Genomic DNA, 13,923 nt, shown 5'->3' with positions numbered 1-13,923 from the left:
CGATTTAAATTAACTTGAGTGCTAGGGTGTACCTGTAAATTACATATTATTATTGTAATTATATTATTGTAATAAATTAAAGAATACTTAATTAAATTTAGTATAAGACATTTATTTATATTTATTTATTTAAAATTATATATCACGGTCCAGTGCCGTATTGTCTGTAGGACATTTAATAAAGTATTTATTTTAAGATTTTACCTAGGCTTGAAAAACGTTTTCACAAAGGACTTTTTATATTCTTTGATATATAATTATGTGAATTTATTTATTTATGTCCTTTCACTAAAAAATTCTTAGATATAAATAAATAAAATAAATAAATATTTTTCATTTCAACTCGTTAATTTTTATCCGACTATATTGTATTTGATGATTGAGCACCAATATAACACGAATATCACCGTATCATGAACGATTTGAAGCGCTGTAGAACTCATTTCGGACGGACTGGACGGCTCTGGACGGTTCCGACGGTTCTAACCCCTCCGGCTCGCGGCTTCGGATGGCTCCGATGGCTCCAACGGTTCCGGATGCCAACTAGCGGTTCTGGACGGCTTAAAACGGCTCCGGACCGCTCCGGACGGTTCCGACCGGTTCCAGGCGGAACCGTGGTTTTGATTTAGCCGGAATCGGAGCCGGAGTTAGGCTGCTTGGAAACGGTTCGGAGCCGTGGGTGCGGTTCCGAGAACCTACCACTATTACAAATTAATTGAAATTATCTATTTGTTTTGCCGGTCCCTCTTTTAGCACGGTGAGCGTCAAGATTAAAAAAATATCAGTGTGTTTTCTATGCCTCTGATTTGGTCACAATAATTTTCTTTTTGGCTTAACTAGGTCATGCCGACTATCTAATGACTTGCGAGACTTAAAAATACTCCGATACTACGACACTCAATCCTCACTACGGGGGAACGGTTCGGTTGGGTTTTGATTCATGGTCCTACCGTATAATAATAGAAGCTCTTAAATTGTGACACTACGTTTGTTTTTTTTTTCTCTTCTATTCTGCTATCCCAGGTATTGATTGATGTTATTTGATTGTTTTAGCCTATTTGAAAGTCATAGCTGAAATTTAAGTACATTGTCATAGGTATTTCCTATTTCCTATGTTCATTAAAAGATATTTAAATTTTCTAATGAGCTGTTCATGGAGCGTACAAACAATTCTTGAGGAATGCTTCATAAACATATAAAAGTTCATTTCAAAAACAACATGTAACGTTGTTCAAGGCTTCCGAACGATTGTTCTTAGTTTGCGTAATGCTTTTTTAGCTTCAAATTATTTATTTTTTATTACATGTACATGTACTTGCAACTTTTTTCAAATGGAAATAAAACTGCCTCATTTGAATGCTATTGGAAATATTTTTTCGGAATTTTAGAACTGGTCCCATTTTGCCAATATCCTATAGATTTCCGTACTTTCAATCTACATTCACAAAAAACACGAAAAATTCCCACGGAACATACTGCACGGTGTACGGTAGCAAATAGCATTCTATCCATGCAATCGCTCGACGGTGTAAATGTATGCAAATTGTTTTGCATGAAATATTCATAACCTTGTGTGGTTTTGCTCCCAGGAAATCGACCACAAAAAAATGTCATACATTGGATCTATAGATTTAGGGCACAGGCACGGAAACAGGTGCACAAACACAGACATGCAGAGCCTTACCTATTTTCCACATTCACTGCCATCGATTTCCTCTGCACGATTAGTAAACTACGATAAATACTTTTACAACAAATTTTCGTTAAACAGATGTTAAATGACGTATTAAAATTAAATAAACAATAGAAGGGATTACAGCAGGAGGGATGAGGATGTAATAAAATCATCAGCCAGCTACAGCTTTATACAAAGTTTTAATTATTTGTTAAATTTTTTGTTTAGAAATTTGCTTGATAAATGATTATAAAAAATTAAATAGATTTCATCCAATTCAATAGAAAGTGGGAAACGAGTACCATGAATAATTAATTAGCAGGTTTATTATTTATTGTTTTACTTGTTTAATTAGCGTGGATTTCAAGTGAAACTTGAAGCAAAACATTACATTCAATTTCGCACACACACACTGGTATAAATGTGATACATGTATAGCACAGCTATACCTGAGGAGACATATCTCAATCCAAAAGAACCAACTGATGTTCGACAATGGTGGCTTAAATGAAGCATAAGTAAAGCTATTTATCATGGTGCCAGCAAATATGAATCTAACCACGTGATCAATATAGAATGTAACCAGTGTGGTTTAGTTTCATGCCATAGTGTACTGCTCTTTATTCTAGCAGCGGTTTCAGGAAACCTAACATTCATTAGTGAGAGGCAAAACAAACGTAAATGTTTGTAGTACAGCCAACCTTGCGTGACGTGTTCAGAGGTTTTGACAAATTGAATTTTAAACAAAAGTTCTGTACAAACGATAGAATTAATCCATATACAAAGTCATGCTTGCTACTTAATCGCGGCCACCCGTATATGTGACTAATTGCTTACGAACAGGGCGTATCCCATGTGTCAACGCAATATGGTAGTTAGAGTCAGTTATGCATGCAAATGCATCGGTAAGTTGTTGGGGCTTACATTGAGGTAAAACAATCAAGCATTGCAATAATTGCTACGACTCTATACATGAAACTTCCGTTTTGTGGTAATAAGCATGTTCTTGCATTATTTCATGAAAACCACAGGAATTGCTGAAAGTCATAGTTGCCTCGTGCTACTCAGAAATCTCTTTTCTTGGAAAAATGACTTTATGTAGGTAAACGACGAATCAACGGACATGCCAAAATTACGTCCGACATGCTGAAGCGATTAGGTATCTAAGAAATAATTCAAAATGCTGGTGAAGTTGCACCACTAATTAGGAAATACTTTTGAATAAATGAATGTTTAAGGTAAATTTGTATTATGTTATTTAAGCTTTTGTTAGTTCATTAAATATATTGCTTAAGTTTTTATTCATACTTCTCTTCGACTTTTTTTTGTGGCACAACTCTTTACACAAAGGACGGGTATCGTAACCAATCCGGTCCTCCTCGTCGTACGAAATCAAGAAAAAAATACTAGCGAGGTTGTGGGAATAAATAAAAAATAGAAGAAGAGTCAGGAAAAACTCATTCCAACCTCGAATTGAAATTGAAATTGAGGTTCTATGTAATATTCGAACTACATTTTTGTACCTGTAAGATACGGGGAAATGCAAATGATAGCGTACGGCGTACGGCGGGCCAACTTAAAGAAAATTGCAAACGCTTATGAAATCCTCGACCACTGATATAGAAACCCCCCAATACATTAGCGAATTAGCAAAAATATATGTAAAATCATCCAAAATAGTCACAGAAGGCGGTGGGATTTATATGGAAATCGTATACCACTGTGACCGAAAAATAGAGTGATTTAGCATTTTTTTTTTTGCCATTTAGGCTTTTTTATTAGGCCAAGTTAAGGTCATCACCTTCGAAGTAATCCTCTTAAGATGCAATGCACCTCTTCCACTTCTTCTCCCACTCCTCGAAACAGGTGGAATACGCAGATTTTTAGCTTGTTGAACAGCCAGAAGTTGGCTGGTGCCAAATATGGCGAATATGGCGGTTGCGGAACAATATTGGTGCTAGTTGTTGCGAAAAACTCCCTCAAAACGATGGCCGTATGGAAGGGCGCATTATCGTGGTGCAAAAACCAGCTGTTGTTTTTCCACAAAACCGGCCGCTTTCGCCGGATGGAGGTTCCGTAAGGTCTCGTATTGTCAACCGACGATTGTTGACCACCAAATCCTTGATTTGGACGACGTGGGCGTCGTCGATCGAAGGCTTTTTGTGACATCCGCAATGTTGGCGCAGCGTTTATTTCATTGCGCAAACGAAATTTGAGACATGCGCACTGCTCCACAAACTTGAACATGGTCAATTTGCACAAAAACAGTTGGCGCAGCTCAGAAAACAAATTGTCACTTCTAGCCAGGTTGATTCGTGACAAATGAAAAATAAAAACAAGGGGTTTCATTTGGCGCGCGAAATTTGACATCTAATGTCACCTCACTTTTCGGACATAGTAATACTAGCCGATTTTAGAGTTGAACAAGCTTTTTTACGTTAACATATTGTAATTGCAAGCACCAAAAAGATACACACGTTGCTATTTTGATAATACTTACAATACTCATAAAATTGGCAAAAACGTATATACGTTTGGTAAAACAGTACATATTGCGCTTCCTAGACGAACATAAAATATTTTTTGAACCTTAACGGTTCTATCGAACCGTCGCACGACTGAACGATTTTTTAACGCGTTTGTATATATGCACTAGTTCAAGTCTCGAATTCGAATATTAGCATGTTTATGGGATACGGTCTTCTTTCTTTGCAACGTTTGATGGTAAAAATCAAATACTTTATAATTTATCACTATAAGAATTTAATTTTCATTTGATTTTTAGATGCAGCAAATAGCGAATCTAATAAAAAATTAATGTAAAAAAGTTTGTTTACATTTTCAACTCTTCAACCGGCTAGTTTACATTTTCCCTATCAATCGCACCGGCTCCCGTTACTATTTTGGACATCAAGACCAGATAGTGATCCGTTATGAGTATAATATTTTCCAGAGAATCAACTATTTTTTGGTGAACGTAGAGTACACTAAGATAGAAGCTTGTATAAAGGCACTTGAACACGATGCTTTTCTAGTTATTATTTTGTTTGAAGCAGTATCAACTCTTCATATTATTCATATTTACTTATATTATATTATGACGGCTTAGTGGCGTATTGTCATTATTATTCATATAACACATAGGAATTAAAAAATAACAAGATTTCTTTATCAATTGAGCAAGTGAAATACATCTACACAAATACATATACATACATCTATGTGTCGACTTATTACCAATTTCACAAGGATTCCTCCATTTCCTCCATGGATTCGACCTTATTCCGATGATGATCGGTTCTTTAATCTAACATCTTAGTTTTTGTAATGTAAACTCTAATATATTTATATAAAATTTTCAAATTCCTTGTACTATTAGTCAGATGATTCTAAAATAAATTGATGCAATTGGTTGAAAATACCATACCATAAAAACGCATAAATACATCACCAAAGTTCGTGTGAAAGTAGTGTAGTAGTGTACGACGACGTAGAGTGTTCGTTGGTGTGTGGGAAACTAAAAGCTATTCTCCACTTTTTACATTCACAGCTCTTCACAATCCACGCATTATAGAGCATCCAATAGACACCACCGTGCCACGCCATGAACCGGCCACACTCAACTGCAAAGCGGAAGGGATACCCCAACCAACAATCCAGTGGTACAAGGATGGCGCACCGTTGAAGATACTCCAGGGATCGCACCGAATAGCGCTGCCTGCCGGTGGTTTGTTTTTTCTGAAGGTAAATAACGTTCTTAATCCCTTTTAAAAATGCAAATTTGCCGAAAAACCAACAACCCTCCCCGGGGTGTACCCCAAATGTTCGTTTGCGATACGATACTATTTTCCCGCCTGTTTGGCTTGGCTTACGTAGGGATGTTCTTCTCTGTGGGATTAATTCCCCTAATGAAGCACCTCGTGTTTCGAAGAAATGTCCAAATGTTGCTTGTTTTAGGTGAACTTTGTGAAATTATTGAAGCATCTTTGAAGCGCTTTCAGTATTAACGAAGTACAGAATATGAGTAAACGTGTTTTGCGTTCACAGTGGAATGCTTCCCCTTTTTTCAACACTAACGTTCAGGTTTGAAGTTGGATAAAAAATGGCTTCAATTGACGGAAGCTTCTTTCGAGCAAATATTTGAAGATATTAAAATTTAAACAATTTCATGGAAAATTAAACTCATATCCCGCTATGTTTGGGTGGCTCGAGATGCATAACGATGAACTTGCGGAGTGGCCGGATTTTCCAGATCCTTACCTGTGTAAGCTGATAGGATGGGAGACACTTTCACACATTGTCAACGAACAGCTTCCTATTTCCTTTCTATTCCGCGATATGAGGGATGCTAAGCATAGTGGGATGAAGCTCACGGGGGCTTACGGGGTAGCAATACCCTTTCGACCACATTCGACAAATTAGCTTTGCAGAGACAGGGTAGCACAATCATTGCGAAAAAATGGACACTGCGATGAAAAACCGTGCCTGAATATGCATAAATTTTATGGTGAATAAATGTTTAACGAAATAATTTGCCACTTTCGTAAAGGTAGACACTTACTGACGACAAAAACGCGGAGGAAGGAGGCAGCTTTGCATGTCCTGTCATAAAATTGTAACGAGTAACTTTCTACCGAGGCGAGGCTCGCTTTGTAACGTAAGCTTCCCGTCATAGAAATCGTAATTTTTCCTGTTTTGTGGTCAGCCACAGATGCTGGTGTACTTAAAATAAAGGCTAATTAAAGTTGGGAGTGTTCGGCGTGCTTACAAGTTTAATATTTAATGATAAAAAGTATGGTTCTTTATTAAATGATGTTCTTATCTGCTGTAAGCTGGTACATGAACTGCTGTACTCGATGGACAAATGAAAAATGCGGTCTTGCCTTTTGAGTACAATAAATTCAAGTTTTATGCTAAAAAAAATAAGTGTATAGGCGTTCCAAATTAACCAAACATAATTAAGCTGCGTTACACAAGATTTCATTTCAAATGAAAAATGAATTGTTTTCTTTTGTAACGCATAAATTCTTAGCAGAATAAACAATAGTATGTGTGAATGGAATTATAGAAGAAAAAAATGCTTGTATTACAATTTATTAGTTTCCAGCAAAATTGACTGGAAAGATTAATTTCAACAACATCTTAGCTAGCATCCCGGGATAAGGCAAATAATAGGGAGGAAATGCCTTATCAATATGATTGTAATTTTTTTTTTTCAACACAAGCGGTGTTGACAATACGGCACTGGACCGTCATTATTAATTATAAATAAATAAATAAAAAAATAAAATCTTAGCTAGCATTTAAATTATTATTGGATTTAATTTATGGAACGAAGGAACGGAACAGCAGTTCTTAGGCTACTACCAAGAACTTTCCTTTCCCGAAAACTACAGTATAATCTATTTCTAATGCGAAAAAACTAATATAAATCAAATCGTACGTAAACGATAAAATGCCACTTGCGCAAACGGCTAATGTGGTGCACAAAAGCAACAACATAATAAACAATCAATACGAGCGTCAACTGGTATTATGTGGGATAAACCACAGATGCCAAATTAAGCAAGTGCCTCACTTAGCAGGCAACTCGAGAAAATCGCCCAAAATGGTTTCTCCATTATCCGCTGGTAGTACTGCCACCATAACTGCTGTACTCGTAATAATTTTAATTTGAAAATATTTATAAGACAACCTTAATTTACCACACGTTGTTTTGGTAGCTGGTGCTGCACATATTATTCAACGCCGAGCTGCTCCAAAACAGTGGCTGGTATGCCACTTAGCATCCCCTTGCAAGCCATCATCGAGCTGTGAACTTACACTGTAGAGATTTCTCCCTAACTTTTCCACTTACTAAAGGTTGTTTCGTTAAGCCAGATATGGCTTCTCCTTTTCTACACAAAATAGAACCTCGTCAGAGTCACAGTGAGTCTGTTGATGATAAAAAAAAAAAATAAAACAAGCAAACTCTGCTCCTCCTCGCTGTGGATTTGATACTTTTCTCGCAGGTTTTTCATCCTACGTATCCACGAGTTCACAGCATCTATGCTGTTATGTAGGTTCCGCCATTCAGACCGATCATCTTAGTTCTGCCGGCTTAGCAACTCGCCCTGTGCAAAGGAGAGCAGGGGATGTTGGATTTTTCGCCCAAATTGTGTTCCTAATTCTACAATTTTACTTTTTTTTTGCGCTTTCAACTTTGCTTTCCTTCTTTAACTAAGGTTGTAAACTCCCGGAGAGAGAGTGATGCTGGTGTGTATTGGTGCGAGGCAAGGAACGAGAACGGAATTGCCAGGAGTAGGAACGCCACCTTACAAGTAGCAGGTGAGTTGCTTCATTTCCCATTTCCTATTTTAAATTGTTTTGCACCTTTTCCCAAGCCTGTTTCATTTCCCTTTTGGAAAGGAAACGTGCACGAGCAAAGCTTGGCCATTTTCCCATTCTCAATAAAAAGTCATATTAAGCGAGGTGGTTACTTGTGGGGAACTGTGAAGTTGAGTGGAATGGCAAGTAGGACATAAATTACTTAAAACGATCTGCTTGTCGACGACGATCTGTGCAGACCCAAAGGAAGGAGCCGGCAAAAGGAATATTAATTCAATGGTGGGAATGATGTTTTTTCATCTTTCGCATTTAAGTGCCTTCGCTACGCTCGGTCGACTGATGGAACATACGAGAGTGTAACCTTTTTTGTTTTGTTTTGTTTGTAAGAACTGTTTTAACACCAAATGTTTCTGCTCTCAGAGTGTATTTCTTTTTATTTCAATTGTACGCATGGCAAAACGCAAGTGACGCTGCGTTAAGCGTAATGTTTAATTATTTTATTAATACGCGTACTAAAAACCATTGTAAAGGATGTGAGCGGGACACTAACGATGCTAATTGGAAGCTGTTAGGCAAGATCGCCCTGCTTTAATTGCAGCATACTGCATGCAGGTCACGAATTTTAAATGCTGACAGAATTAGAAATCGTTTTCGATGTTGTTTAGTGCAATTTTCATTGTTTTCTGAGGCTAGGAAAACATGATCAGAATAATTTGCATCGCTATTTAACTGCCTTCTATAATGCAGCAGTACATGTTGTAACATGTAAATGCCAAGTACTTAATCAATAGTTTATTCAATTTTGTGTCTGTAGCGTCGGTAACGTAGCGTAGCGTACATTCAAACCGCCGTTAAACCTTAAACCCATCATTATATCCATTCCTCTTCAACTCCTGAATCCACCTTTGTATAAACAATAGCTGTCAGACACTCAAAATCAGAAATGCAATAAAAACCAAAGACTCTTGTGTGAACCGTCAACCAATGAACACGCGTATCAACTGGAACAATTCGAAACCCCAAGGGATGCATTCCCTAAATATCTAACTCTGTTTCAGTTTAACTAAAGCCAAGCTAATGTTATAATGAATTTCAAAATAAAAAAAACTGATTTTAAACCATTGTGAAGTTTTTTTTTTAATTTACTAGAATTCAAACGATGATATCTAGCTAAAAAACCTTGCTTAAATTGTGATAACCTGCATTTTGATAACCTGTACCAAAAGACAACACATTCTATCGTTGGAATTTGGCTACATTCGAACCGATACTGCTTCTCTAGCTACCTGCCTAATCTCTACAATATGTGATGCGTTAAAGGACAATTCAGTGATAAGTTTCACGTGTAGGTATGTTTGCTCTCTGATGTTTGAATCATGGTTTTGCTAGCATGAGTACGACCAGTTTAACACCGTACTTTCAATAAAAGTCAGAACTAAACCATTTGCAATGTTGCTGCTCCCTAGGCAAGCTAGGGTTGCCCCAACAGTGGGAGTAGTGATGAAATAAATTTAATTAAAAATAGCAACAAGCTTCTATCGCCAGAGGCATATCAATTTATTATCCTTTCCCTGAAACAATGTGCAATGATAGAACCATTCTGACGAAGGTTGGAACCGTTAGGCGAATACTTGTTGAACATGGAGGTTAATACAAGCACTGGGTAGTGAATGAATTTAACTATGCGGTGTACATAGAATTTTAAACCATCGCACTATATGCAATATGTGTATGGATACTGCATGTAGCGATTCGTTGCGTACTGCGTACGTTGAAAGCAGTTTTAATGATTGTTTTTTTTATTTAAGTTTACTTATTTCCCAATATTATTGCTCATCGCTCTATCGCCATTGAACACAATTCCTGATAGTAAAATGTTTTCATTAAATTTCCAAACAGATAATTAAAACAAATGTTTTAACTTTGATATTAGTCAGACAACTTTTTTGGAACTTTTGCCTTGATTGCATTATCCTTTCTACTTGAAATGTACATGTATATTGAATGTTACGAGTTTGATCGAGGACGGAAAAAACAGCTTGTACGCATATCTACCTTTCAAACTGTGGCGGCTTTGTTTGTCCTTATAGTCCGATCCTTTGCATTTATTATGGATGAATGTTCCTGGGATTTGAGAGTCAGTTATGTGTGCAGAAGATAATGTTGATAAAACCAGAGCTAAGCATCGAGCAAGGTCTTTTCTGTTCGTTAGCAACAGACCATCAATTTCAGCAACTTCCTACCCGAACAAAATTTCTGCCTGGTTGATTGTCGTCTGTCTTCACTTGACAGACACAACTCGTTTAAAGCAACGTGCGTACCTCTGTAACACGGCGTGCTGTAGAGGGGAAAACGTTTGCAACATATCCCCATTCTGGTCACATACGGTTAGTTGTTTGTTTCCATTCTGTTACAGGCTTTTATTTCTATTTTTCAGACAGTTGGGATGAACATTCCAATCGTTTGTCATGATTTAAATGGTCGAAAGGCTTTTGATTGTCAGATTTTTCAGTTCGATGTGGCTCTTTTTGATGCGCAACAATATTTATAACCATTGAAGTTTGCTTTGTTTGATATTTAAACTAGCTCTAGCTCAATGCTTAAGTTTTTCTGTTTCAATTATGTGTTATCAATGAAGTTTTATTTTTTTCGACATAAATTATGCTAACAAACCTCATCCAAGCAGCAAAACAAAGTTCGTTCCATAGAATGAATTAGACAAACAAAAGTTCCAAATACATTTATATCTGCTAGCAGAGACTACAAAAAAGGAATTGGAAAAAAATGGGACAATGGAATTAAATCCTTACATAGCGAGCACTTTGAACCATCCGTTCATTCGTACGTCCGAGGGAGTGCTTCTATAAAACTATTTACGCTAGTTATGCTACTAACAGCAATGGAAATTAGTGGAGAAAGAAAAAAACGAAACGGAGCGAAACAACAATGCAAAGTGAAAAAGCACACAAAAACCGATGGTAAAACCAAGCTCAAAATGCCACTCATGGCAGAGCGCAAATGTCGGTGAAAAACGCACACAAAAATACACAAACAAGCTTAGAGACCTAACGAATGGGACCAAAAATGCAAATAAAATTTCCATTTGCATCCCAGACGATCATAAAAACCGCTAGGTTGGTCAGATTTCCGATGTTATGTAGTTGTTTGCTTCTTTTGGTATGTTTTCAGGCGACGCCTAGGAATATTGGTTAGTTTTCCATTATGCTTAACGCTTTTGTGACAGTTAGTCTAGGGTTTGCTTTTCGGTATGCATGCTCCCATTATGTGCTTCGTGCTGCAGTCCGTCCAGTAACCCATTGCAAGACTTATTGTAGCCGATGGGTAGAGGCCAAAGTGTTAGGTCCTTCAACGCATGTCCACGGTTACGATTTTTCTCGCTTTTTTTATTTTATTTTTTAGGCTAAACTGGAGTGGTCGCGTTTACTGAAAATAGAAAAAGATACAGCGGCAATCAAATGAAACCATCACACAGGCTATAAAAACATTCCTCGTTTCAATTGTCAATTCAGCCGGAATTTAGTCTGTGTAACGGGAAACCGAAATCAAATACTACAATTAAGGTACAGCTTTTACGCGTCACACATCCTTGGGCTCACATGTCCTTGGGGTATATTTGTTTGTTTTATTTTTTACGCTTCCACTGAAAAATACATTAATGAAATCTATGGTGATGGGAAACGACAGAAAAGATTCCAAATGGCCACTTGCGAATGCTCTTTTCTTTCTTACCTTTCTTTAGCAGTGAATGTACGATAATGGTTGACTAACTTTTTAAAATCCAATACTCATTGATTATAATAAATCATGCCTTGTTTGGTTGCGTTTACAGTACTAAGAGAAGAATTTAGGCTCGAACCACAGCATACACGAGTAGCACAGGGCGAAACGGTGTTACTCGAATGTGGTCCACCAAAGGGTATTCCTGAGCCAACGCTGTCATGGCGAAAAAATGGCCAAAAGCTGGAAGTGGAATCCTCGAAACGAATACGCATTGTAGATGGCGGTAATTTAGCTATTCAAGACGTACGACAAACCGACGAGGGACAGTATCAATGTATCGCAAAAAACTTAGTAGGCGTAAGGGAGTCTGCAACCGCATTCCTCAAAGTACATGGTAAGTGTTCGAAAAGTATTTACGTCATTGTTCATCGACTCGTCCCGGCATTTATTCAGCACAAACTTTGCTCCATTCTGCAGTTAAACCGTTTCTGATACGCGGCCCACACGATCAAACAGTCGTCGAAGGTGCATCTGTTACTTTTCAATGCCGCGTTGGAGGTGATCCGATGCCGGACGTTCTCTGGCGACGATCTGCCTCGGGAGGCAATATGCCGTTAGATCGGGTTCACATTCTCGAAGATAGAAGCCTTCGGTTAGAAAATGTGATACTAGACGATGAGGGAGAGTACAGCTGTGAGGCGGACAATGCTGTAGGGGCCATCTCAGCAACTGGCACATTGACCGTCCATGGTAAGTTGCAGTATCATCTGTCTTTTTTGCCCATTTGTTGATTTTCTTGACATTTATCGATGTACACCTTGCAATTTTCAGCACCACCTCATCTTTCGATAAGACCCGTACCGCAGGTTGTTGAAGCACCGCACGACGTTTCGTTCGAATGCAAATCCGAAGGTCGTCCGAAACCAACGACGTTCTGGTCGATCGAAGGTAACAGAACGCTAATCTTTCCCGGCACGTCGTGTGATCGGTTCGAAACGACGTACACGCAAGAAAGTCTCACCGTTTTAACGATCGCACAAACTACCAAATCCGACAATGGTCTCGTGGTCGTTTGCAACGCTGTAAATAGTGTAGGTTCGATCAGTGTCCGAGCACGGCTAATGGTAGCCTCGCAGGACGACCGACCGCCCCCAATTATTATTCTTGGTCCAACAAACCAAACTTTACCAGCGAAATCTACCGTATCGATGGTTTGCAATGCCGTAGGTAATCCCAATCCTTTCATCTCTTGGTATTTGGATGGAAATCCTGTCGTACCGTCAGAACGAATAAATGTCACGGAAAATGGAACGCTTTTGCTGCGAGAGCTGGAAAAAAGTACCGACCAGGGTCTGTACACCTGTGTTGCGAGCAGTCGCAGTGGAAAATCTACGTGGAGTGCTTATTTACGCGTAGAATCACCCACAAATCCAAATGTAAATTTTTACCGCGCACCTGAACCATCTGAATTTCCCAGCGCGCCAGGAAAGCCACAAATTGTTAACATCAACAACAGCTCCATCACGATATCTTGGTTGCCGAGCATTAAATCCGGTGCTTCCGACATCAACGGTTACCTGATTGAAGTATTTTCGAGCGATATGGCCAAGGGATGGACAACGATACCGTACAAGATCTCATCGACGAGCTACAATTATTCGCCAGTTTCTCCAAACGTCAGTTACATTTTTATCGTTCGTGCAGAAAACGACCAGGGTCTCGGTATTCCAAGCCTGATGTCGGATCCCGTGACAATAGGGAAAGAATTCAATCACGGAGAGGACATCAATCTAAGCGAAGCACAGGCCACCCTTTCATCCGGTCAGGTGGTCAATCTTCTTGAGGCTAATGCTACCGATGCGACAAGTGTACGGTTGGTGTGGGAGATCGTTAACGGCCAGTATGTGGAAGGGTTCTACATCTATTCGCGGAAAATAAACTCCAATGGAACGTACCGAACGTTGACTGTGCTGCACGGTGGAGGTGCTTCCGCGTGTACCATAAATGGCTTAGAGAAGTATACCCAGTACGAGTTTTTCCTTGTGCCATTCTTCAAAACGATTCAAGGCCGTCCGTCGAATTCTAGATCCACCTGCACCCTGGAAGATGGTAAGCTATTTGGCAACTGTCAATAGAAAGTGTCAGTCGGTTTCAATGTTTTTTTTTTTTACTTCCTTGCA

The 13,923-nt window shown here is 38.6% G+C and overlaps 2 protein-coding genes across 3 annotated transcripts in view; both read left to right on the top strand.

The window, feature by feature from the left end:
* LOC126563857 (roundabout homolog 2-like) overlaps positions 1–13,923 on the top strand; it is a 116,092-nt gene that overhangs the window by 87,643 nt on the left and 14,526 nt on the right. The window lies entirely within an intron of this gene.
* LOC126560671 (protein sax-3) overlaps positions 1–13,923 on the top strand; it is a 46,045-nt gene that overhangs the window by 27,491 nt on the left and 4,631 nt on the right. The window contains 5 exon segments of the mRNA XM_050216627.1: positions 5,226–5,419; positions 7,900–8,002; positions 11,853–12,137; positions 12,221–12,493; positions 12,575–13,852. Coding sequence (XP_050072584.1) covers positions 5,226–5,419; positions 7,900–8,002; positions 11,853–12,137; positions 12,221–12,493; positions 12,575–13,852 — 2,133 coding nt within the window.

This window comes from Anopheles maculipalpis, chromosome 3RL (genome assembly GCF_943734695.1).
Source record: "Anopheles maculipalpis chromosome 3RL, idAnoMacuDA_375_x, whole genome shotgun sequence".
Taxonomy (NCBI): domain Eukaryota; kingdom Metazoa; phylum Arthropoda; class Insecta; order Diptera; family Culicidae; genus Anopheles; species Anopheles maculipalpis.
The sequence above is the reverse complement of the archived record's forward strand: the minus strand, read 5'-3'. Positions and strand labels throughout refer to the sequence as shown.